This window comes from Dipodomys spectabilis, unplaced genomic scaffold, assembly GCF_019054845.1.
Source record: "Dipodomys spectabilis isolate Male_0828 unplaced genomic scaffold, ASM1905484v1 ptg000038l, whole genome shotgun sequence".
NCBI classification, from domain to species: Eukaryota; Metazoa; Chordata; class Mammalia; order Rodentia; family Heteromyidae; genus Dipodomys; species Dipodomys spectabilis.
In genome coordinates, this window is record NW_024870715.1 from 659621 (window position 1) to 687087 (window position 27467).

The 27467-nt window shown below is 35.4% G+C and overlaps 1 protein-coding gene across 3 annotated transcripts in view; it reads right to left on the reverse strand.

Moving 5' to 3' along the window:
• Nubpl (nucleotide binding protein like) overlaps positions 1-27467 on the reverse strand; it is a 215838-nt gene that overhangs the window by 118867 nt on the left and 69504 nt on the right. For all 3 annotated transcript variants that reach the window (XM_042677408.1, XM_042677407.1, XM_042677409.1), the window contains 2 exons: positions 14685-14724; positions 14506-14596 (listed from right to left, as the gene is read on the reverse strand). In XM_042677408.1, coding sequence (XP_042533342.1) covers positions 14506-14596; positions 14685-14724 — 131 coding nt within the window. The remainder of the gene's footprint in view (positions 1-14505; positions 14597-14684; positions 14725-27467) is intronic.

Genomic DNA, 27467 nt, shown 5'->3' on the forward strand with positions numbered 1-27467 from the left:
TAGGTTTGCAGCAAATTTAAAAGCTTCTGTGCATCAATAATAATAATAATAATAATAGTTACCACAACAGAAAAACAGCCCACAAAAACTATGTGTAGAAACAGAATAATCAAAACAATCAGAAAATCTTTGCCAGCTATTCATCTGACAAAGGACTGATCTCCAGAATACAAGGATCCAAGAACTCAAAAATACATTTGAGGAACAAATAACCCAATTAATAAATAGGTAAATGAATTGAACAAATATTTCTCAAAAGAAATACAAATGGTCAATAAATACATGTTCAATTGTTCCACACTGTTAGCCACCAGGTAAATACAAACCAAAGCCACACTAAAATAAGTCACACCCCAATCGGAATGGCTATTATCAAGAAAACAAACAAAAGTAAATATTGACAAGGACACAGGAAAAAGAAATCCTCATACATTGTTAGTAGTAAACTAGGTGAATAAATCAAGGAAATGTTCAAGATTATATATGACATAGGTTACAAAAATCATTTTAAGAAACATGCAACAGCAGGATAAAATGTTCATGATGTGGTAAATTGAATAAAAAGGCTATAAATCAACATACACAGCAATATCATGCCTTTGTTTTATGGATTAACGTTTTTTAAACTGAAGGACTATGCCAAAAGTCAGCAACAGATTACTTTAATGATGAGACTTACCTTGAACAATTTTTCTGATACTACAACTATAGAATTTTTTTATTTACAGAAACAAAATTTTTACTCAAAATCAATTACTTTATAAAATAAATCTACTGAAGCTTGCAGCTGTGTAACAGAGAAAGTGATATGACCAAATCCCAAGACTCTTATAGACTCTATATAAATTCACTGCAAATTGAATAATATAGTATTTATTTGTTCTTTAGAAAAATCTACATCAATTACCAAGTATAAAATGAATTATTTTCCATTTATTTCTGAATATTGTACGAAATGTTTTAATATTTTGTAATGACAAGCACCTAGCACTAGCTGCTGTTGAAGCAATAGAGTAGAATACCACACCTAACGGTTTAAGCCAAAGATCAGAGAGAAGGACTTGTGGCCACTTTTTCCACCTAGCATATTGAGTTCACTGTCTTTCTGATGTTCCCTTTAAAGAGACCATTGGGGCAACTATCCGCAAACTAATTCCTCCTGCCCACCTGACGCAGTAATGGAGGAGTGTCTTTCATGCTCACAATGTGCAAGTAATAAATCTTCCAACTTATATGTTGTGGTGGTACACTGTGACTGTACAACTTGCATCTTAAGGACTAGGAGCTACTCCAGACCAGGTTTTCCCTGAAAGGCCAAGGAGAATACAAAGTCAAGTTACCACCAAAATGATGGTCAGGCCAGCATAAAAGAAATGAGTCAAACAAGAGCACAAGGATATGTGTCAGTATGTTTCCAGGACATTATGGTTTATAAATTGGGCAAACAAGTATTAGGCTATTGGCCAGTTAAAGGAAGTATCCTGTGAAAGCACACTGTGAGCACCCATGCCCAGCTCCCTTCAATTCCTATTAGGGCAGGGTTGCTAACAATCTGGTACTGAACCACCAATTTAGCTAGGAGTTACATTTATAGTGTATGTCTATATACTTGCAACTACAAGTGAAAGTTCCGTATAGCCTCTATTTCACTCTGTGTAGTCATGCAAAAAAGAGAGAAAGAGAGAGAGAGAGATTTATTCCATTTAGACTCAATTTCAATTACTAAGGTTCATTTGATATAAAGCAGACACTATATGCTGAAGAAGCAGCTCAGCAAATACTAATCTTTTTTATATGTACATGTCAGTTCCTTCTTGCACTTAACAGAATCTAACTTTCCAAGTTCTAAATTTAGATTTACAAGACACCCTGAGTTGGCCTAGATAAGCCTAGCAGAGATCTACAGCTATGGAAATCCTAGATATGAAGAAAAGACACATTAAATAAGCAAGGCAATAACTCCCTTCATTAAAGAGAAAATTCAAAAGAATTTTTCAACTATAATTTTTACTGTACTTTGCTTGTTATCTGATAGAGGGATATACTGATTTTGAGAAACCAAATATATATTAAAAAGATGATATTGACTAACATTTCCAGTAATATGACAAGCCTTATTCTGATCATCTTACAGAACAGCTGAAATTAAAAGCTGTTTTCCATTTTAGAGATCTAAAAATCTGGTTTCATTTCCTTAACTAAAATAGGTATTATATCTATTTTCTGTTTTCTAGTTAAATGCACTGGCAGAAGAACAGTTTTTTTCTCTAGGTCACTTGTAACTTAAAAAAAAAAAAAATGCCCCAAGGCTAACTAGCAGCATTTGACTCATTCAATAAATATAACAAAATTGACCAATGTCTAATAGTGAAGTGACAGCAGATCTCCTGCCTTGTAATCTAGCGTCTCTCTGTCACAAGACTATAATTCTTAGATTAAAATGTGTTTTCCCAGAGAGATAATGTAAGGAATTCATTTTTAAGATGCCAGTTAGTGACACTTGGAAAACATCATTAGCTCTCTACCCAGAAACTAACTGGCTTAGCCTTCTGGGCTAGCTATCATATACTATACAGTGGGCGAGTCACTGAAATAGTTATACACAAAGATAATCAGAAGTCTCCAATAGCAATTAGCTACACAATATTACTATGCTTCTATGGTCTGATGTCTATTTCCATGGAAACAGAAAAAGAAGTAACAGGCAGCCAATAGAAGTTTAGTGGCTATTGTATTTTTAAAAAACACCCATCATCTGATTTCTGGTGCAGAACTGATTCTCAAGTTGGACAATGTCAACTTGCTTAGAGACGCATAAAGCTTAAAGAACAGGCTTGGATATTGTCTTGTTTCTAAAAGGTAAAAGTAGACAAAAACTGGCTAAAATTCTAAATATCTAAAACATAAGAGTGCAATAGAATTGTTTCTAGTTTCACAAAGTGAAAAATTTCTTGCTGTGATGAGGGAAAATGTGGTTCTACTGAGGCAAGTTAGCTGGGAATAAATGCTGAAACAAACATTTTATACTCTTGGGAGATGCTCATGAGCTCTACCTCACATGGCCACACCTACTTGGGGTAATTTGTGGTCTCTTTGCAGATAAGGCAGGGGCAGGGAAACTCTAACTCCTACACATGGATATGTGTTGCATCTCAAAGACTTAATCTTGAATATAACAGATTCCTTCCAAATATCTGCCAAGTCAAGATCGTCATTTCCCTAAGATCAGTCCAATATCCTCCCATGCTCCAAATCCTACAAAATTGAATTCTTTTTTTATATAGGTTTACTTTTTTAATTTGTTTAATTATCTTCAAATACTTTTACAAGAGTTGTCATTCAACAAAGAAGTTTCTGAGTATAATGTATCTTGATCAATGCCACCTCTTTCAATATTCTCACTCATCCCTTTCAACACCCTCACTTTTCTTAATTTTATAGGATATACATTGAAGTTTTTACTTTATTCTCCCCGCCCTTGTCAATTCATTTTTTGAGCCTCTCCTCTTGACCCCAATCCATCAGTCTGAGCCTACAATTGTTCTCAACAGTATATTCTCTGTTTTTGTTTCTTTTTATTGATTCCTTGCTTTGCCAGTTTGTATTTATACATGTGTCTTCATTCAGTTCTTTATTGGAGATGCCAAGACAATGGTTTCTTCACCTCTATGACCACAGACAGGTAACACTATCATACAGCACTGACTAGAATGAACAACAATGAGGAAGAAGGCAGAAGAAGCAACAGGCACAAATGCTCTGAGGCAGAGTGTGGCCCTTCCAAAAAACTGCAAGCACCAAGAGCAGCTCATGCAAAGTAAGTGGTTATCACAGAAGGCTTTTCCAAAGAGGCTGAGACATGAAATATGAGATGGAGTTATAGGAGAATGAACATCTAGAAGGAAGAGAGAGAAAAATAAATTCAGGGTAGCTGGGACAAAGTGAGAAAGGACAAGCACAAGCTCAGATTATATAGGGCAATGGCATAGAGTCTGTTAAGGCTTTCCCAAGAAACCACCTTGAAGTAGCAGCAAAGATGGGAAAACAGTATATCTGAATAGGAACTGTGGGAGAGGAAGAATGACTCACTCAGGATTTTGATCTGAAAAGCTAGGTAGAAGGTAGTCCCCAATCACAGAGCCTCTGTCACAAAACAAGAAAGAATTTCAAGTACCTGAGGCAGCGGTTGTTCTCATCTGAACTCAAAGGAACAGTCAACATCTGGTAGGTTGATGGCATGGATAGGTCTAGCTCCAATTTAGGAGAGATAGTAGGGCTGAAGATAGATATAGATATAGATATAGATATCTGGGCCTTAAGACTAGATAAAACTATCCAAGGACAGCACAAAATCAGAAGATATTCCTATACAATTTAAAAGCTTTAGACTATGTTTAAATATTGATTTCATTATTGACTAACTTCTTGGTTAGTCTTTTAATCTCTAAAATTATAAAAGTGGAATAATTATACCTATGCTGCAAACTTAAAAGCAGAAAAAAAGGAAATAAATAAAATGGAGTGAGGAGAAAAGATCAAAGAGGTAAATGTCACAGAACATTAAAATCTAGGAAAACAAAAGGAATATTACATGATAGAGTTGAACAGAACAAATGCTACAGAGAGGTCAATTAAAATAAGGATTAAAAAGTATGTAGAGGACTTTTTAAAGACATCTTTGGGGCCCATGGTGAGACTATTGTGAAAGAGACTACTAAATAAGGGTATGACAAAGACATGCAAGAAATTTAAGAAGCTCTGCATAAAGAGAAAGGTGAGAGTACTTTTAAGATGCTAAATGTACTAGGTTAATTTGCATGTGTGTTTACAGGTACTGGGGCTTAAACTCAGGGACTTAGTTCTTGCTTGCTTTTTTTGATGAAGGCTAGTGCTCTACCACTTGGGCTACATCTCTATTTTTGACTCTTTACTGATTACTGTTATTAATGGAGACAATCGACTTCCTACCCATGCTGAGTTTAAACCATGATTCTCAGATCTCAAGTCACCTGAGTAGCTAGAATTATAATTGTGAGCTACAAGTGCCCAGCTACTAGATTAATAGCTTAATTTAGCTTTAGATCAACATTGACTTTGCATGTCAAATATCCCTTATCCTAAAGCTTAGGGACATAACCAGGCAGGTCACTTTGGAATCATCCATAGTACATGTTAATTATTCCTTATCCCAAAAGCTTGGAACCAGCATCAGGTAGCCCAAGCTTATAAGCACAGTTATTCAGGAAGGCGAAGATCAGGAAGACTAAGGTTCATGGCCAGCCCATATCAAAAAATAAAAAATATATAAAATAGTGAAAACCTATCTCAACAAAGTAGGTATGGTGATAAATCTCGGTAATCCAAACTATATGGGAGGAATTGGTGCAAGGATTGATGTATGAGACCAGCCTTTAAAAAAAAAAAAAAAGCATAAAATCCTATCTGAAAAAATAACTAAAACAAAACATCAACAAAAAAGGAGTGGGAGTGTAACTCGCAGTACACTGTCTATATAACAATCACGAGGTTCTGAGTTCAAACCTCAGCACTCTGCCCTTCCTCAACAACAACAAAAAAAGATACTTAATAAAAATACACTTGGGACTAGAAGAGTTTTTGTTTGGGAGTCTTTAAATTTTTGTAGTATACTCTCATACATACTACTTTTAGGATTGGACCTAAATCTAAACTTGAAGTTCATTTCTGTTTTTAATGCTCTTCATACAGGCCAAAGATCTTTTTATGTAATATTTTCAGTGTATCTGAAGTTCAACTATGAACTTTGACATAATGTCAGATGTGGAATTTTCCTTCAATTTCCTTACTTCTTCATGTAGGTGCTAAAAAATTCATAAATGAAATCTGTTGTTAGGCTTTCATCTTTGGATTAAAGAATAAAACTGTATCTCTAACACTGTGTTCTAAAACACTGGCTTTGAGTTCACTTACTGAAAATTTTTTAAAAAATCAATAACAAGGAAAAAAATTAAGACAAACTTCACCTTTCCTTAGGAAGAACTACAGCCAACAACAGGGAGATAAAGCATTTAAGCTACGTCCACATTCTTAACCCTTCCTACAGAGTGAGTTAGTCTACAAATGGACTTAAAATATGTTTTGCACTGAAGGAAAAAGACAAAGTCTGAGCTTGGAGATAAGGTGAAGATCAAGAGAGAGAAACCTGATACTGTTACAGGTAAGTTCTAGAGAGGAAGGGCATATTAACAAGACAAGTAAGCCCAGTCTTGCCAAAGAGACAGCCAGTGTGAAGAAACGGCTAGTGATATACCAAATGGAAGAAAAGTACAGTATAAGACTCATCAGTGTGATATATAAGCATCTAACTTTAGTTTTCTACAAATGATTAACCAGTTTTGCCAGCACCATCTATTGAAGAGGCTGTCTTTCTTCCATTCTATTTTTTAGCTCCCTTATCAAAGATTAGATGGCTATAGGTCTGTGGGATCATTTCTGGGTTTTCAATTCTATTCCATTGGTCTTTGGGTCTGTTCTTGTGCCAGTATCAAGCTGTTTTGATTACTATGGCTTTGTAGTAGAGTTTGAAATTTGGTATTGATATTCCTCCAGCACTGTTCTTTCTATTAAGGAACATATTTGACATTCGGGGTCTTTTATTATTCCATATGAATTTTTGGATTGCCTCTTCTAACTCATTTACCATAGTTAACATATGGAACCAACCCAGATGCCCTTCAGGAGATGAATGGATCAAGAAAATGTGGTATATATACAAAATGGAATTCTATGCCTCCATCAGAAAGAATGTTAGGAAATGGAAAGACCTGGAAAAAATTATATTAAGTGAAGTAAGTCAGGCCCAAAGAAACATAGGTCCCATGGTTTCCCTTATTTGCAATAACTAGTATATGTCTGAGACAAGCAGAAAAGGTCAGATAAGTTGATGTTAGGTGAAATGAACTCCAAAATAAGGACTGAAATGGGTTTTCTTTCTTGCTATTGTTTCTAACATATTTATAAGGTGATTTTTTTTGTTGCTTTGCATGTCCCTCCCCCACGGTATAACCCCTGTTTTCACTGTATTTGATGTAGGTATAATTTGTGGAGGGGAAGGGAAAAAACAAATTGTTTAAATAGGAATACAGGTGGACCCACTGTAACAATGAAATGTACAAGATCGTATGTGGAACTTTACAACTTTGGGAGGCGGGGATGGGAGGGCAGGAACGGTAAGGGGAAACAGAGGAGGAGGCAACAATGCTTGATAAGATATGTACTCATTACCTTGCTCATGTAATTGTAACCCCTCTGTATGGTACTTTCACAATAAAAAAATCTTATCAGGGATCTATCTCAAAAAGCATGAAGTAGAAGTTTTTTACTCCCCATTTCCTATGTGGAAGCAAGAAATGTTTCTTTTTTCTCCCACTTCTCCCAACTTTAATCCTGATATACTAAAGTAAATCCTTGCTAAAAATTTTTAAGGCATAAATTTATGTTTATAAGGGAAAAAAAAAGACTCATCAGGCCTAAAATCTAAGAAAAAACAAACATGGACTTAGAATGGTAAAGTGCCTTTATCTCCAAAGGGGTACCAGACTAAGAACCAACACAACAGAATGGAGCTCAATATGTGTATCAAAAGGCTGCAACTAGTTTGGTCTGGTTGCTGGGCTAGAACAAAAGTCCCAGAGCTAGAGTACACTCAACCTTTCAAATTGTTCCAGGTTCAAACTACTCAGAACGAGAGGTGAGAATATCAGTGATTGACACTGTAAAATAATAACTCTCATTTTATTACATTTAGTCACCTTATTCCTATTGCTTTCTTGATAAAAAAAATTATTCATTTAAAGTTTCAGATTACTCAGTACTTTTACTGGGTGAAAAATGTCTATATACTTGCATTATTAGGGAGCAGATGATAAAAGTAAATTGGAGAAAGAATGACAGACCTACTCTACTGCTTGAGCAATTTGGCATAAATGACTTGGGTGGAACAGTTGGTGCCAGTCTAAAATCTACAATAGTTTTTGGCCTCAGATATCTATAATAGCAACATATGATAAAGAAAATTCTACTATAATAGCATATAAACATACTGTCATCACATGGAGTTGAAGATATTCATACAAGTTATTCCTGATAATTAGCAAAAACAAAAAAAAAAAAGAAGGGTATTTTCAGTAGGAGGAAATGACAAGTAATTAATATTCATAGGCTATTTATAAATCTTGACAACTGTTCCCTTGGAACGTTGACCACAGGGTTCCTCTATGAAATGGTACCGAAATAAGACTGAAACCTGATATCCTGTAAAATACCACCAATCTGAATGGTCAATGCTATATAATATGCAACCTTATTCTCTAAGTTCCAACTTTAACTGTCTTAAATAAAACATTGTACAACATAATATGTAAAAATCATCAAAACACACAGCATATTTAAATGTCATGCTTTTAAGGCAAAAGGAGGTTTATAACTAAGACCTTTCACAATTTAGAAGTTGGGGACTATCTTATACATCCTGTATCCTGAGATTAATCAACACCTTAAACATAGTAAGTAGACAAAAATGTCTACTGCTCAAGACGACAAAAAAATCTGATGATATTCTAAAAAAACAAAAATAATTATCTGATGTCAGCTCAATAAATAATTGTTAAATTAATGAATAAATGAATAGTATTAAATGGAACTTCCACTAAACTAATCAAACTAAGTCACTTATTAGATAATAATGCCTTATAAAAATACTTCAAAGAGGGCTGGGAAGGTGGTTCAGTGGTAGAGTGCTTGCCTTGCATGCATGAGGCCCTGGGTTCGATTCCTCAGCACCACATAAGCAAAAAGAAAAAAGCCGGAAGTGGCGCTGTGGCTCAAGTGGTAGAGTGCTAGCCTTGAGCTGAAGAGCTGAGGGACAGCACCCAGGCCCTGAGTTTAGGCCCCACAACCGGACCAAAAAAAAAAAAAAATACTTCAAAGAACTGAACTTTATTTGAAATATACTTCTATTTCCTTGTTCAGTAATGTATACTTTTAAAAAAGAATGCGGAAGTCAAAAGTAGGCTAGCACAATTTACTTGTTAGCCATAGATTAAGCTTCTAGAGAAATCTAAGGGCAATATAATATAAAAACTGCTCTATCTATGAAAATAGAATAAACTCCATTGAAATTGTTTTAAGAAGTGGGGAGGAGGATAAGGAGAAGACAGAGGGGGTAAGACTGATTGGGGATGTATTGTATACCTATATGAAAATATCATAATGAAATACATGCCTCCCTCCCCAGTATAAATTTTAGGTATCTGAAAGACTACTCTCAGCCAATTGAATTAGTGTTCTTCCTGCCTAATGTTTCGTAGGGACCTAATAAAATATTTTTAAATATGCAATTTGCCAAAGGGAAAACAAATAGCAATGGTACTCACTAAACATTATGCTGAAAATGAACATAACATGTGGGTGGGGATAGGAGGAAAAAACTGGAAGAGAGCAAGGGAAGATATGACATTGTCCAAAAGCAATGCACTCATTCCCTGACTTAGGTAACTGTAACCCTCTGTACATCACCTTTACAATAACAATAATAAAAAATTAAAAAATATGCAATTTGCTCAAGTACCTCAAGACACAAGCATAAAGGGGAATAAACGAGAAAAAATGCCCAAAATTCCCAATAAAGACTTCACCTAAAATGGTCACTAATAGCTCACACCTGTAATCCTAACTTCTCAAGAGGCTGAGATCTGAGGATCCTGGTTCAAAGCCAGCCTAGGCAGGAAAGTCCATGAGACTCTTATCTCCAAGTAACAACCAAAAAGCTGGAAGTAGAGCTGTGGCTCAGGTGGTAGAGCATGAGCCTTGAGCTAAAAAAGCTCAGGGAATGCCCCTGGGCCTTGAATTCAAGCCCAGTGGTGGGGGGGGAGAGAAAGGGAGTAGGAGACTTCACCTATAAATTAATACAAATCTGTGAAAAGTAATAAATTGCTTACTGATATCAGAACTTAAGTTATCTTAAGAATATTGTTTAATATTTTATCTTCTTGCTTAAACATGAGAACCTTGAAAACAATATATTATGCCATAAATCTGGATGAGAAAACTACTTTTCATTACTTATATAATATTAAAGGAAAAATTAATTTCCTTAGAAACTGTTTAAACAATGAATGATTACAAAGAAGGTCATCTACGGTTCTATTTTCATGCCTCCATATATTTTAACAGTCTCAGGATTTCCATATCAATTACTACAGTCAAATATCAAGGGTTGAAAAATACGATTCTATTAAATGTATGTGTCTCACAAACACTGATATTTAAGGATAAATATGAATTGTTCAACAATTCACCTTAAAGTAAACTTTAAGAGCCTGTTTAAAATCTTTGAGTATAATAAGTATGATAAAGAACACTGTTTACAATCAAATGAGGTCTCTATTCGAAAAAAATGTTTTTTGCTTCATATAAACTATGCTGAAATAGTACTGGTAAAAAAAAATTTGTACATATTTATTTACAACACATCAGTCATTACCTAATAAGCCTCTATTACTACAGGTGTTAAATACAGAAAAGAATCTGGTTATTAATTGATCTACTAAACACCAGGGAAAATGACTATTATATTTTCTTGTATAATCATTTGCCATTTGACAAACTATGTGTCAAACTCCTTCCATTCTTCCCATGAGAGGTACTTAGGAGGTTCGAACTTTTGTCTTTTTCATTTGATACAGGATTAAGCAGAGCTTAGCCCAACTCAAAAGCAAAATTCCTTAGGAAATAAAAGGCTAAGAACATTCCTTATTCAAAAGTACAATTCCATTGTCAGGGAAATCACTAATGCCAACTATCAAGGGAAATTGTCTCATTCCTGTCGAAGGATCAGCTAAAGTGAAATTGCTTCTCTAGTTGCTAGGAAACAACCAACTCATTTCATGCCATTACCAGACCCTACAGAAGAAATCTGGCACCTGCTTTACATTTGGGAATACAAGAGATTGAACTAAAAGCACTGAAACTGCAGCCAAGATTCCTGGTCTCCAGGGTTTACACTGTGACCACAGCAGGGTTTCACATCAGACTAGCCTTTGAAGTTTTCCTTTCTGCAGCTCTTTTTCTAATAACTAATATTATTTTTTCAAACATCCCACATTTCCAAACTCAAAGATTCTAAGGAGACTTCCTTGTTTACATTAAACGAATTACATCAGTGTTGCACACAGAATTTAGAAGAAAACAAAATACTTCTCAGGAAGTGTTATTCATTGATTGATATATACTAGACATTTATGCCTTTAGTTATTAAAATAAAAATGAAAAATAAAGAGAAACTGCTTCATATATTGGGGAAATGAAATGCATATTGACAAATCCAGCACTCAAAATGACATTCTAGCATTTATCTGCCTAAATATATTAAAATCTAATAGTTTTCTTAACAGATCCTAAAGTTTAATTTCTATTTTGTATGTCCTGACAAGCTTTTCTATGCTGTATCAATGTACCCATGAACATATGCCATATTTACTCAATAGTCTTTTCCTCTCTAGCAGATCAGATTGGAAGGTAGGGTATGCAGAAAAAATACTAGAAATTGGAAAGCTAAACTAAGACACTTCTTATATTATTACCTCTGTATCCTAAAAAATAACTAACCTTCAGATGTTGCACATGATGGCAAAAGTAGTCCACAAACTATCTTCCTTCACTTAATTATAATGATCCTAGCAGGATTTCTGTTCCTATTAACAATTCTGATGTTCACCTCATTCTACTTACTCATGTCTACATTCTGGGCTCTATAACCTGCCCTAGGTATGACTTCAAACTCTTATTTTCAAGCAACACAGCTCACTCTACTAGATGATGCCTATCTACTCCTGACCTGACTCTTCATCACTCTACCTAGGGTTGCCAATTCAGGACTTACAGTAAGCTCATTCAGTTAAATTTGGGTATCAGATACAATGAATAGGTTTCAGTATTGGTATGTTCTAAATTATTCCTTGTACACAGTGGGTGTGATACTAGTCTAGATTATATAACAAGACTATGTCTCAAAAAAAAAGAGGAATTTGAGAGTTCATTACACAGTTCATCTGTTACAGATGCATCTCAAAATGAATATAGAAATATGTTCTACTAGAATTGTCAACCTATGGTGGAGTTCTAGATTCAAAGTAGAATCTCAACAAATCAGAGGTAATTGTAAATTGATCGGGTAAATACAAATTACCCTTAATATTTACCTAGATCATAATTATAAATTTACACTTATGAGAAAAGATAAAATTTATTCCAAGGAAACTATAAATAAAATTTACAATCTGATATATTTAGCTTATATAAACAAGTATATTCTTCCTTTCTTAAAAATAAGGTTATTGAACAGATATAATGTATGAAACTATAATTATATATACTTAGAGTAAAATAAAGTTTTACTTTTATAAAACGTTTTGAAATCATTATGTAACAGATTTAATTTTTTTCTACATCTGAGTAATTTCTAAACTGCTCCTATACCTCAATATTGTCTACAATGAGATTAACCAGTCTAAGGAAGATAGCTTATAAGCCAGGTGACAGTGGCTCATGCCTGTAATCCTAGCTACTCAGGAGGCTGGGATCTAAGGATCACAGCTCAAAGCCAGCCCAGGCAGGAAAGTCCATGAGACTCTTATCTCCAATAAACCACTCAGAAAATTGAAAGTGGTGCTGTGGCTCAAGAGGTAGAGTTCTAGCCTTGAGCTGAAGAGCTGAGGGGCAGCAGCCAGGCCCAGAGTTCAAGCCCCACGACCAACAAAAAAAAAAGGTAGCTTATAAAACAGATTTGCTCTTACAGACTCAACAAAGCAACATAAAATAAGATACTGAGTTTGTCTATTTTTTTTAATATCTTTATTATCTTTAAGTAGTTGTATAAAGCAGTTGCCATTCACCAAAGCAGTTTATGAATACAATTCATCTTAATCAATGTCATCCCTTCCAAAATGTTCATCTCCCATCCCACCTCACCCCTTCCCTTATTTACCTTAATTTTAGGTTATGTATTGAATTTTTTGCCAATTAACAAGGCAATTTATATATTCAATGCATCTTGGTCTGTGTCATCACTTCAACCACATCTCCATCCCCATACAACCCATCCTTTCCCTTATATTTCTCAAATCTATGGTATATAATACAATGAATTCAGGGCAGCATTTGCCTTCTTTCCCCCTTCATTCTTCTATCCCCCTCCCCTAGACCCTATCCTTCACCCTTGCAAGAAGCCAATTCCTGGTACTTATTTTGATTTAGTCTTTTTAAAGAATTATACTATATATTAGATTGGGCTTTGATTTAGCCTTTTTAAAGAATTATACTATTATAATATATATATATGCTATATATATTATATTATACTTGTGCTCTCTATAGAGTCTATTATACTTCAGTTAATTTATTTGTAACCCCTTCCTTACAACCCAGTAGTAAGATTTAAGGAAGATTTAAGGAAATGGAAAAACCTTCCATGCTCCTGGATTGGAAGAATTACCATTGTGAAAATGGCAATACTCCCCAAAGCAATTTACAAGTTCAATGCAACTTTAATCAAAATCCCAACAACATTCTTCAAAGAAGTAGAAAGAGCAATCCAAAAATTCATATGAAATAACAAACAGCAAAAGCAATCCTTAGCAGGAAGAACAGTGTTGGAGGAATAACAATACCAAACCTCAAATTCTATTTCAAAGCCATAGTAATGAAAACAGCTTGATACTAGCACAAAAATAGGCTTGAGGATCAATGCAAAAGAATAAAAAGACCCAGCAATGACCTACAGACCTATAGCCAACCAGTATTTGATAAGGGAGGCAAGAACAACAACAAATGGTGCTGGCAGAATTGGCTATACACACGCAGAAAACTGAAGCTAGATCCTTATATATCACCCTATACCAGAATCAATTCCAAATGGATCAAAGACCTCAATGTAATACCAGATACCATGGAAATATTACAGGAAGTGTTAGGGGGAACTCTAGGGCTACTAGGCACAGGTTGAAATTTTCTAAGTCACAAGAAGTCAAAGCAATACTGGATAAATGGGCTTGCTTCTGACTTATAAGTTTCTGCATGGCAAAGTATAGCTAAAAAGCTAAATAGAAACCTACAGAATGGGAGGTTTTTACCAGCTATACATCAGACAAGGGTCTAATATTCAAAATATACTTACAGCTCAAAAAATAAACCCTCAAAGAAATACAACTCAATTAATAATGGGCTAATGACTTAAAGAGATAGTTTTTAATATTCATAAGCAATGGGCAGGAGTAAATCAGGTAAGGGTGAAACTTGGTGCTGGTGCCACGTAACTCATTAGGTGCTACAGTACCCATTGACTCAGCCCATCAACTGAATCCCTTTATAAAACATCCCAAATGGAAAAACTTTAGCAATTCTCTAATCATCAAATGAACTTACCACAGCCTTGACAAAATAAAACAGTATTTAATGCAATGCTCTTACCTGCCTTAACAATTTCTCAACAGCTGACATTACCAGAAGGCCTCTCCAAACCACTGGTGCTGTCTCCTCAACCAGGAAGCCCATAGACATACTACAACAATAACCAAAGCACAACAAATTGTGTTAAGTTACTGTATGTTATTTTGAAAAGTAATATAAAACTAAAGGAATATGCTTACCAAGCAATACCATAATTCAAAAGAGGTCTCATTAAGTTGTCTGAAATAAGAAAAAAAAGTCTTTCTGTTAGAATAAACTGTTATGTATAAACATGCTAAATTTTTTCACTTTAAAATTGTTTTGACAAATAATTACAAATACATGTTCGCAGTATAGAATGGCTAAATCAGACTAATAAATATACTATTACCTAGTATACTATTTGTGGCAAAATATTTCACTCTACTTTTAGCAATGTTGAAATACACAATAATGTGAGTGATAGCCAACCCTATTTTTTTTTTTACTTGAAGAGTAAGAGTTTGAAAAATATGAAAATACAAAAAGTTCAAAATTCTATTGTGAAATTTGACACAAGAAATTACATCTAATTTTAGGAGATAAAAATCTATGGCTAATAATCATGAACCCAGGCTCTACATTCTTGGTTTTACACATTATCCTCCTTTAAAAAAAAAATCTTGAGTTACATGGCTTTAGCTTATAGTGGGTTTTTGTTGTTGTTGTTTTGTCAGTGTCAGTTTTGAACTCGGGGCATGGCGCTGTCCCTGAGCTCTTCAGCTCAAAGCTAATGCTCTACCACTTGAGCCACAGTGCAACTTCTTGTTTTCTGGTGGTTAATTGGAGATGAGTCTCACAGATGTTCCTGCCCGGGCTGACTTTGAACAACAGTCCTCAAGATCTCAGCCTCCAGAGTAGCTAGGATTATACGCATGAGCCTCTGATGCGTGGCTTTATAGTGAGTTGTTTATTTTTAAGACATACTCCTGAGCCATGGAGTTTCCCTATATTTAAAATACATTCATTATTTTTGAGAGACAGGTAACAGAGTAGAAGGTACAGAGCTTTCTCAAACTCTCTCCCAGTTTTTGTCTTCTGCTCCCTCCCAAGTTGTATAGTTCATTTTCAACATAGTGTCTACTGAGTATACCTGCTGCATTTGTTCATCCTTTTTTCACTTTGGATATGTTTCTTTTTTATTAAATCCTTACAACAACTCCATGAAACAAGTGACTTATCTGTTTAAAGCTGAGAAAACTACAAGGACATCCTTAGCCTCCCCTCCAAACAAGCTCTACTTGATCCCTTTTATCATTTACTCCAGCATTTAACATAAACAAAATGTTCTTCTGTATGACTTATCCCTCACCAACTAAATACTGTGTTCCTCTTGCTTATTAACTGCTGTTCATAAACATGTTCATATAAATGCCAAAGCAATTTTATAAGTAGATAACTGTCAAAAGTCACAAAGATAAACTACATCCTGTAGTTGATCATTAAGTATGTTTAATGCAGTAAATTATTATTTATTATGAGAAATTAACAACTGCTAGCTATATTGGACAAATTGTCTTCATATGAACTGTGAAATCTTCAAATGATATGTAAAATACTTAAAGAATAGATGAATTAAAAAAGTGACTATCCAAAATTAAATAATAAAGTAAGGATTTGAATTTCCTCATAAGTCCCATATTCTTGTTTGTTTGTTTTTTGTCAGCCCTGGGGCTTGAACTCAGGGCCTGGACACTGTCCCTGACCTTTTGCTCAAGGCTCTCACACTCTACCATGTGAGCGACAGAGCCTCTTGCAGCTTTTTCTGTTTATGTGGTAGTGAGGAATCTAACCCAGGGCTATGTGTGCTAATCAAGCACTCTACCACTCTACCACATTCCCAGCCCCTAAGTCCCATATTCTTTCCACACACATATCTAAAGAAGCAGAAGGTTTGTGGTACTTCAACATACCATAATATTCAGTAGAAAATCTAGTTATAGAGGATAGGTTTCCTTCCCATTTCTTAAGGATTCCCAGACAAGCTCCCCAAAACAATTCAGCAGTACCCTGAAAGGTTATTCAATAAAAATCATCTCTTTCATCCTCTATTGCTTCTCTTTTTTTCTTGTTTAGAAGGATCTGTCTATGTTGTCCAAGCTGGTCTCAAACTACTGGGCTCACAGGATCCTCCCACTTTAACCATCTTTCAAATCAATGAAAATGTCTTACGTAGGGTTAATATAAGTCATAACTGCAATTGATTTTTTTGTTTGTTCTGGAATATTCTGGTTATCTTCAACCTTTTTTTAATATGATGTTTCCAGCTTTCTTATCAAATTTATCTGATGTATAAAACTTTTTCTTCTGTTAGTATAACTGGCTTCTAAAACTCTGAAATTCATTTTAAGCAGGAATAATACAAGAGAATCAGGAACTGGAACTTGAAACTTACTAGCAATACATAGCCACCAATAGTGATTAAAAAGAAGATTTAGGAGCAGTAGTAAACGGGAACAACATACTAGGATGAAAAAAAGATAAAATTATACTTCCCATAGAACCAAAAATGCCTGCTAATGTGTATATTATGCAATAAAAATTCAAACATTAAAAAATTTTGGTAAGCTAAGTGTCAGAGGCTTACTCCTGTAATCCTAACTACTCAGGAGGTTGAGATCTGAGGACTTGGATTCAAAGCCAACCTGGGAAAACAAATACAGGAAACTCATCTCCAGTTAACCAGCAAAAAGCCAGAAGTAGAGTTGTAGCTCAAGTGGTAGAGAAACAGCATTGAGCAGAAAATCTAAAAGACAGTACCCAGACTCTGAGTTTAATTCCCAGTATTAGTATACCAGTTTATACATGCGCACACATACACACATATACACACATGTATAATTATGACTGTCACCATGAAGAGACAACTAGGAATACAGTAAATATAATACAAATAAGAGGTATACAGCCTAACTTTGTATACTAGCTTTAGTGTTGACTTTAACAATATGGTTACAGACTGTCACACACAGGATTTATTTTGAGAGAAGAGGAAAGACACAATAAAAATGAAAAATTGCCAGGCGCTGGTGGCTCACGGCTATAATTCTAGCTACTCAGGATGCTGAGATATGAGGATCGTGGTTCAAAGCCAGCCCGGGCAGGAAACTCTGAGAGACTCTTATCTCCAATAAAAGATCAGTAAAACCAGAAGTGGCGCTGTAGCTCAAGTGGTAGAGTACTAGCCATGAGCTGAAATGCTGAGGGACAGCGTTCAGGCCAAGTTCAAGCCCCACGACCAAAAAAAAAAAAAAAAAAAAAAGAAAGAAAAGAAAAATTACTTTAAGAAGGCTGCTAAAAATAATCTAACATAATAAAATGCAATAATAAAGTCATAGCTGCAGAATGTAAATAAACAAATTCCAATGAAAATTTAAATCCATAAAAGATAATGTATAAATAATAGGAGGCCAGTCTCTCCCATAAATGTTTTTGTATAAATGTTTTGTACTATCCTACCCATTTAGTTTCAGAGGTTGGAGAGTTTATACAAATGATTTATATATTAGAGTATACAGTTAAGAAGTGAGAGTAAAGGAAAGAAAAGGAAACAGAGTCACACCACAGCAAAATGAAAGGTAAAAGAAACTGGAATTTGGGGCAGCTTTTGATTTCAGTTACAAAGCTATCATTAAAGTAGTTCTGGAACAGTTAACTGTTTTAAAGGATCTATTCTGTGCAAGTTAAGATTATAGGCAATGATTGCCTTATATCTAATTGATATACACCCTATAAAGGCTATCTATAAATTCTATGGTTAAAAGGATTTGAAGGTTTGTAGAATACTCTGCATAAGAAAATTCCTCCCAACCACACTCTGACATATTTATTGAATGTCTAGTATATGCCAAGTGGTGGAGTTGATGATGGGCTATAAAGACAAATACAGACACAATATCTTTTTTCATTAAATATGAAGTCTAGATAAGAGATAAACACTAATCAAACAATCACTGCCCAAAGGACACTTGCCACTGTACTCAGTCCTCAAAAGAAAGCATAGAATTTGGACTAGTCCTAGGTATCTTTGCAATAAAGGAAATTTCATAATTCAAAAAGGTACCTAATAAAATTGATAGTTTTATACATCATTATAGGTCATTAAAATCCAAGCAAAGATATTGGAAGTCTTACTGAAGAGAAACATCATTTATGCCTTAGTTATTTTTATAATAGGATCTCATATTTTGGTTCAGACAGGTTTGGACTGGATCTTCCTATTAAACTTCCAAAATACCTAGGATAGCAGACACACACCAATGCATCCAACATTTCACTGGTTGAGACGGAGTGTCATGAAGTTTTTGTCTGGGCTGGTAAACAATGTTCCTCCAGGTATGAGCCACTGTGTCTATTTTTCTTTTTTCTAACAAGCATGAAGTGTTACCATGTTGTAATCAAATATAGTTTGGAAAGGGGATGTCTCAAACTTTTCTTCTCAGGCTGCTCTTAAACTACAATCCTCTTATTCTCAGCCTTTCAAGTATCTCAGATAGTTGATAGTAAACTTGTAGTATCTAAGATACTACACTCAGTTTTGGTAGGTATCAATATCTAGAAATAAAAATATATCTATCTATAGTTATATAGAGAGATACATATATAGATCTTAGACACACTTTATATATATGTATATATATGCATTCCAACAGGTATGAAGTGATATCCCAGTGTGTTTTAATACTTGCTTGCTTTAGAAATCATCTATTTATAATTCTGCCCATTCTGCTATAAGGTTCATTGCTTTTGTGTTACTGAATTGTTTGAGTTCCTTATATTTGGTTATTTAAGCCTTATCACATATATGGTTTGCAAATATCTTCTCCCATTCCATCAGTTATAAGAGAAGAAAAATATAAATATATACTACTCAATACCTGAAATAGTCTTCTCAACAATGTTATTCATTTTTAAAACAAATGCCAAACATATAAAATAATATTGACATTTCATAGCAGTTCTCGAACATTGGTGTTTTTTATTACATCTAGCTCTCCATAAGTAGCTAATGAACCTCAAGTATGAAGACATCATTTTTTTCAATAAAAGTCATTCCCAAAAAATGCTATTAGGTTTTATCTTCATACACTTATGCAAGCATTGGATTACACCAATGTCTGCTAATTCATGTTGCTAATTCTGCTAATACACTTGAGTAGTACACATTAATATTTTTCTTCTGATATAACTGATGGAATGCAAAGTCTATATGTAATAAGGCTTAAACATCCACAATATAAGGAACTCAAGCAATTCAGTAACACAAAAACAATGAACCTTACAGAAAAGTAATGTGAGTGCCAAGATATTGTGGCGGAATACATATTATCAATCAGAGTCAAGATAGAGTCAAAGGACCTAAAGGTCTCTTTCATGACAGTTCTACCTTCACTTCACCCTAGTCAAGTAGAACTATTATGACCTATCATAGAAGTTCCCTCTATGGCATTAGGAATTTTCAAGACCATGTCTTTTTTTTTTTTAACTTTATTTTTAATTTTATTTTTTTTTGTGAACATACTGTACAGAGGGGTTACAATTACATGGGCAGGATAATGCGTACATTTCTTATCAAGCATTGCAGCCTCCTCCTTTGTTTACCCTTCACATCCCTTCCTAGCCTCCCCCACCCCAATCCTCCTCCCCTCCGCCCCCCCCCCTGCCCCCCGCACCAACATTGTAAGGCTCGTTTTCAACATGACAACTTGTACTTCTCATTGTTGCAACAGGTCCACCTGTATCCTTAAACGACTTGTTTTTCCCCATCTCCTCCACAAGTTATACTGACATCAAGACCATGTCTTTTCTTATAACTCAACATATCATTCATCCTTTCCATCATTTAAGCAACCTCTTAACACAATCTTTAATTTCTGGCTTTGAACTGCTGCTATTTTGTATGCCATATTCAGATTGAACAGATCTCCTGATTGATTGATTGGGTTCTTGCTTTATTCTGCTTGTCTTTCTAGTCTGGATTAATGCCACAATGCTAGTCACTCTGCTGACAGTGAGAATACAACAGAGAAATCTAATTTATTGGTAATTTATTGCTGTTACTTCCAGAAAATGATAGCCAACTATTAGAAATGATATAAATTATTATTGTAAAACTGAATCTTGCATACATACCATATTAATTATCTGACTTTTAAGTGTGACTATTGTACAGCCTTATTAACTATAAAGGATACCCTTTTCAAAGATTAACCAGATATCTTAATAAGTCTAAGAAACAATACACATTTCTTAGTAGATAGCAATAAAATAAGTAGCAAAAGGGGGAGATAAATATCTATCACAATAGTCAAACTAACAGAATTATGAAGACTTTTTTTCCTGGTATTGGAGTTTTGAATCCCAGTCCTTTTACTTGCTACTCAGGTATTCTAACACTTGAACACACTTCCAGGACTAACGTTTTGTTATTTTTTGAGATAGTGTGTCACTTCCCACTCAGATAAGAGACTAGGTGTGGGTGTGGGGGTGGAGGGAAGAAAGGGTAGAATCTTACTATGTAAGGCTTCTTAGTAGCTAGGAAAATAGCTACTATAAGCCAAGGCATCCAACTCTTCCTTGCAAACAGGGTTTCCCTAATGTTTTTCTGCCTGGGCTGGCTTCAAACCCTGATCCTAACAATCTCTGCTTAGCTGGGATTACAGGTATGAGCCACCAATGTTTTTGCATATCACATAAGTCACTGACTACTTCTAAAAACTATGAATGCTCAAACCTGGGCAACCCTACTTAAATAATAAAACGATCCATGATCAGAAAGACAATCAAAATGTAAGAACAGTAAGAAATGAGCAAAAGCTGAAGACTACAAGTTATTTAGCTGAGAAAAAATGTAAAGGTTATAATCACTGTTATCAAAGAAAAAAAATAAGACAAGGTGCCTCTCATGAGGGCAGAATTAGAAAATTATGTGAAAGTTAAGAAGAAAGCAAATTTGTATTCAAAATAGAGAATACTTAACAAATACAACTGTCATAAGAATGTAAAATCTCTCATAATGCCAATCTCTCTGTTGTTTGAAGTTTTGAAGCCAAGCACTGACTTCTCTCCATGAAAGTCCTACATCAATCTTCTTACACCACAAAGCTGCTTGATGTACACTGACAATCTGTTTGGTGTAGGTAGCCCCTTCATAAATTAGCTCGTCTAGATCTTCGAGATAACCTGCCGGAGTTTCTACATCAGCACTGCTGCTTTACTTGCACTTGTATGTTACAAGACAGCTTCCTTCGTTACACCTCATGAACCAACCCAATCTGCACCAGTTTCAATTTTTCTTCTGTCCCTCCCTTACCTCTCTGTCTTCCCAGAACTGAATAGGGATTAAAGCCTTGCTATGAACAAGTGAATGCTCTAGCTGTCCAGTCACTAAAAGGTTCTCAATATCAGCAACAAGGCTATTTCATCTTATTATTTATGTGTTAACTAGAGTAGCACTTTGAGTTTTCTTTCAAAATTCTCCATCTTTTGGCTAATGTCAAATACAAATACTTTGCATTCATAACTTGGCCTTTTAGTGCCTTTGCACTTTCTTAGCTTTTGACATGGCTTTTCCTACTTCATTAAAATTTTAGATATAAGGTAGATTGTGTCCTGGAAGGTAGGATAGTGTTATTTATCAGTCAGTTGCAATACTGTTATGTTTCAGGGAATAAGGAGGCCCCAAGGAGAAGAAAGAGGTGAGAAAAGCATATTCACACCATTTAACAATTAAGTTTACCACCCTATATGGGTATCACTCACAGCACCTAAAATAATAGTAACATTAAGATTACTGATCAAATTTTCCCATAACAGGGCTGGGAAGGTGGCTCAGTGGTAGAGTGCTTGCCTTGCATGCATGAGGCCCTGGGTTCGATTCCTCAGCATCACATAAGAAAAAAGAAAAAAGCTGGAAATGGTGCTGTGGCTCAAGTGGTAGAGCACTAGCCTTGAGCTGAAGAGCTGAGGGACAGCGTCCAGGCCCAGAGCTCAGGCCCCACGACCGGACCCAAAAAAAAAAAAAAAAAGTTTACCATAACAGATAAAATAATGAAGTTTGAGACAATGCTAGAATTACCAAAATGTGACACAGAGACATCAAATGAGCACATTTTGTTGGAAAATGGCACCATGAGATTCATTTAAAGCAAGCAACTGAAGTGACAATAAATCTTCATTTAGTTGAAACAAAAAAATAAACAGTAAATATAGAACACAATAAAACAGGATATGTCTTTGTTTGTGATTATCTCTTATCTGCAGAATCCAGAATAATATCAGTGGATATAGTGTCTGATTGCTATGAAACCAAAATTGATAGTGATAAGCTCATTCAACTTTCTTTTTTTTTTTTTTTTTTTTTTTTTTAATTTAATTTTATTTTATTTGAGAACATACTGTACAGAGGGGTTACAATTACATGGGCAGGATAATGCATACATTTCTTACCAAGCATTGCAGCCTCCTCCTTTGTTTACCCTTCACCTCCCTTCCCAGCCTCCCCCCTCCCTCCCACCCAATCATACCCCCCCTCCCCCCCCCCCCCCCCCCCGACATTGTAAAGCTGGTTTTGACATGACATTTTGTACTTCTCATTGTTGCAACAGGTCCACCTGAATCCTTAAACGACTTGTTTGTCCCCATCTCCTCCACATGTTATACTGACATCAAATATAGTGAAAGCGGGGGTTACACTGTGGGGGAGGGACATACAAAGCAACAAAGAGATAATCTTATAAATGCGTTAGAAACACATGCATGAAAGAAACAAAAACATTAAAATACATATTTGAGGTTTCGTTTTCCTAACATCACATTATTTGACTTTTTCCGCTTGACTCATACCTATACTAGATATTGCAAATAAGGGAAACCATGGGACCTATGTTTCTTTGGGCCTGGCTTACTTCACTTAATATAATTTTTTCCAAGCCTTTCCATTTCCTAACAAATGGGGAAATGTCATTCTTTCTGATGGAGGCATAGAATTCCATTGTGTATATATACCACATCTTCTTGATCCATTCATCTACTGAGGGGCATCTGGGTTGGTTCCATCTCTTAGCTATGGTAAATAATGCTGCAATAAACATAGTTGTGCTGGTAGCTTTAGTGTGGCCTTGTTTGTGATCATTTGGGTAAATGCCCAAAAGTGGGATTGCTGGGTCATTGGGGAGCTCTATGTGGAGTCTTTTGAGGAACCTCCATACTGCTTTCCAAAGTGGTTGAACAAGGTTACATTCCCACCAACAATGAAGTAAGGTTCCTTTCTGTCCACATCCCCTCCAGCATCTGTTGTTGTTAGAGTTCTTGATTTTTGCTGTTCTAACTGGAGTGAGGTGATATCTCAATGTTGTTTTGATTTGCATTTCTTTTATGGCTAGGGATGTTGAACATTTCTTCATGTGTCTATTGGCCATCCTTCTTTCTTCTTCAGAGAAGCTTCTCTTTAAGTCTTTCGCCCACTTACTTATTGGGCAGTTGTTTCTTTGAGGATTTGTTGTTGGGTGGTTTAATTTTTTGAGTTCCAAGTATATTTTAGATATGAGACCCTTGTCCGTTGTATGGCTAGTAAAGATCTTCTCCCAGTCCGTGGGCTTTCTATTGATCTTGCTAGCTATGTCATTTGCCCTGCAGAAGCTCTGCAACCTTATACAATCCCATTTGTCCAGCCTTTCTTTGATTTGTTGTGTTTCCGGGTCTTTATTCAGAAAATTTCGGCCTGTGCCAAGGAGACCCAGGGTTTCTCCTATTCCATCCTGTAATGTTTTCAGAGTGTCTGCTTTGAGTTCAAGGTCTTTGATCCATTTGGAGTTGATTCTGGTGCAGGGTGATATATAAGGATCTAGCTTTAGTTTTCTACATGTAGTTAACCAGTTTTGCCAGCACCATTTACTGAAGAGGCTGTCTGTCTTCCATTCTATTGTTTTAGCTCCCTTATCGAAGATTAGATGGCTATAGGTCTGTAGGTTCATTTCTGGGTTTTCAATTCTATTCCATTGGTCCTGAGGTCTGTTCTTATGCCAATACCAAGCTGTTTTGATTACTATGGCTTTATAGTAGAGTTTGAAATTTGGTACTGATATTCCTCCAGCAGTGTTCTTTCCGTTGAGGAGCGTTTTTGCTATTCGGGGTCTTTTATTGTTCCATATGAATTTTTGGATTGCCTCTTCTATTTCCTTGAAGAATGAGGGTGGAATTTTGATAGGTATTGCGTTGAATTTGTAGATAGCCTTGGGAAGTATTGCCATTTTCACGATGTTAATCTTTCCAATCCAGGAGCATGGGAGGTTTTGCCATTTTTTAAGTTCTGTGTTGATTTCCTTTTTCAAGATTTTAAAGTTTTCATCATATAGGTCCTTCACTTCTTTAGTTAAGTTAATTCCTAGGTGTTTTATTTTTTGTGGGGCTATTACAAATGGAGTTGCTTTCCTAATTTCAGCCACACTTTTCTCATTGTTGGCATACAGAAAAGCCATTGATTTTTGGGGGTTAATTTTATAACCTGCTACTTTGCCAAAGTTTTGAATCAGCTTGAGTAATTTGGGAGTGGAGTCTATGGGATTCTTTAAATACAAGATCATGTCATCTGCAAAGAGGGAGAGTTTTATTTCTTCTTTCCCTATTTGGATCCCCTTTATGTCTGCATCTTGTCTTATTGCTGTAGCTAGGCATTCTAATACTAGATTGAAGAGAAGTGGAGAGAGTGGGCATCCTTGTCTTGTTCCTGAGTTAAGAGGAAATGGCTTTAGTTTTTCACCATTGAGTATAATGCTGGCTGTAGGTTTGTCATATACAGCCTTTATTGTATTGAGGAATGTTCCATGGATTCCTAATTTTTTCAAAACCTTCATCATAAAGGGGTGTTGGATCTTGTCGAATGCTTTTTCTGCGTCTATTGAGATAATCATGTGGTTCTTATTCTTGCTCCTGTTGATGTGATGAACAATATTAATTGATTTGCGTATATTGAACCAGCTTTGCATCCCTGAAATGAATCCTGTTTGATCGTGGTGTATGATTTTTTGGATGAATTGTTGAAGTCGGTTGGCCAAAATTTTGTTGAGAAGTTTTGCATCAATGTTCATCAAAGAAATGGGTCTATAGTTCTCTTTCTTTGATGAGTCATTCAACTTTCTAGAGACCTAGAAAGTTTAGAAAAACTGTCAAGTAGCTGGTGTATTGGCTGACATCTGTAATCCCAGCTACTCTGGAGATAGAGATAGGAAACATCATAGCTCTAGGACAGTCTGAGAAAAAAAAAAGTGAGACCCATTTCAACAAACCAATCATGGTAGCATACACCTGTCAATCCTGCCATACAGAATGCCTAACTAGGATTGTGATCCATGGCCAGCTCCAGGCCTCCTGAGTTCAAATCACAGTACTACAAAAAAAAAAAAAGAGAGAGAGAGAAAAGGCTATGAACAGAACTTTGTTACACATTGGAATAGGACATATCCCCAAAAGTATACATGCACACATTGTCACCTTCAATTCCTTGAAAACTCAAGATAATATATAGAGTCACATATTAAGGTCCAGAACAGTAATCAGAGAATACTACAGCACTGGAAAAAATTAAATTAAATTTAAAGACAAGTGGGTTAAGCCTGGTGACTGCCTAGGCTTACTATCCAGAGGCAACATCCATCCCAAATAGCCCAGTAACCTTGCTTAGCTAAGAGAAGAGAATTTGAGTTAGGGGAAGCCAAGGCAGATAGAGGTTATGAGGCAGAATATGAAAAAGGAAGGAGCAACTCTGGGGAGAAAACTCCGCAGAATTACAGGAGAGACATATGGGGTCTTTCATGTAATGAAGGAAATTTACCTGACACTAAGGAAGGAACCACTAGAGAGTATAAGTTGTAAATTCCCAGATATTGCACACTGCTGGATATGTTTATATTCCCAGCAGCCAGAGCGATATATGAAGAATGGTAAATTCTCCCTCAACCAAAAAATGTCATTAAAGGTGTCATTCTAGATATGCTGTCAAAATAGTGAGCTGGGTCAATCTGACTCCAAAGACCAAGATTGTTGGAACAGCAATAAATCATAGGCCTTAGTAAAAGTGAGGGGAGGGGGAAGTAAAGGAAAAACTGCCCCTACCCACAGAATGACAGAAGAGGGAAAACAGGAACACATCTCTTCTAGAAAGGAGAAAGATTGAGAGGTATGACATGTTCCTTGGCACATATCATTTTCATCTCAGTTAAAGTCTCCCTTAATTCTATCACCTTCCTGGAGCCATTCTCTACATCCAACCTCTACCTTCACAGAATTTGACATCCTTTCATCTCCTATATATTATTTAAAGGAAATTAATGTTTCATTTGTTAAAGCATCAAATACATTATATTACTTTATCTGTACTTCTAATCAGGTTACACACAGCTTATGAACAACTTCTATGTCTTCTAGTCTATACTACATGACTCCAGTGTTTATTATAATGATCATATTCAAGTTTAATACTTTTGAAAATGTATTTGGGGGGGGTTCAGAAATAGTTAAACAATTGCAAGTACCTTAATATGAGTATAGTAAATAAATAGAAAGAACTTAGTTCAAGTATCTGTAGGACTTTTCTTTAATATACCCTACATTCATATTTCCATACTTTAGACATAAACTCCTCCATTTGTAAGCACTCAGTTCTATACTGTTTCAATAAAAGAAGACACAAAAGTATGGTCAGCAATGTCCTGAAATTCTTAAGAAGCATTACTAAAGTAGGTATCAAGACTTATGACTTTTGGTTGAAAACGTTCCATTTGAAACAGCTAACCAAGTAACCTCACTGGAGATCATTATGAACCTTTGAGTTGTTCCAAAAGGTAAAATGATGTTCATAATAATATGAAAATATTATCTGGTGTTTATCTGGAGTGACCTTTTCACTGATAACCAAAAGTAATGTGGCAAAATGGCAGCATCTAAAG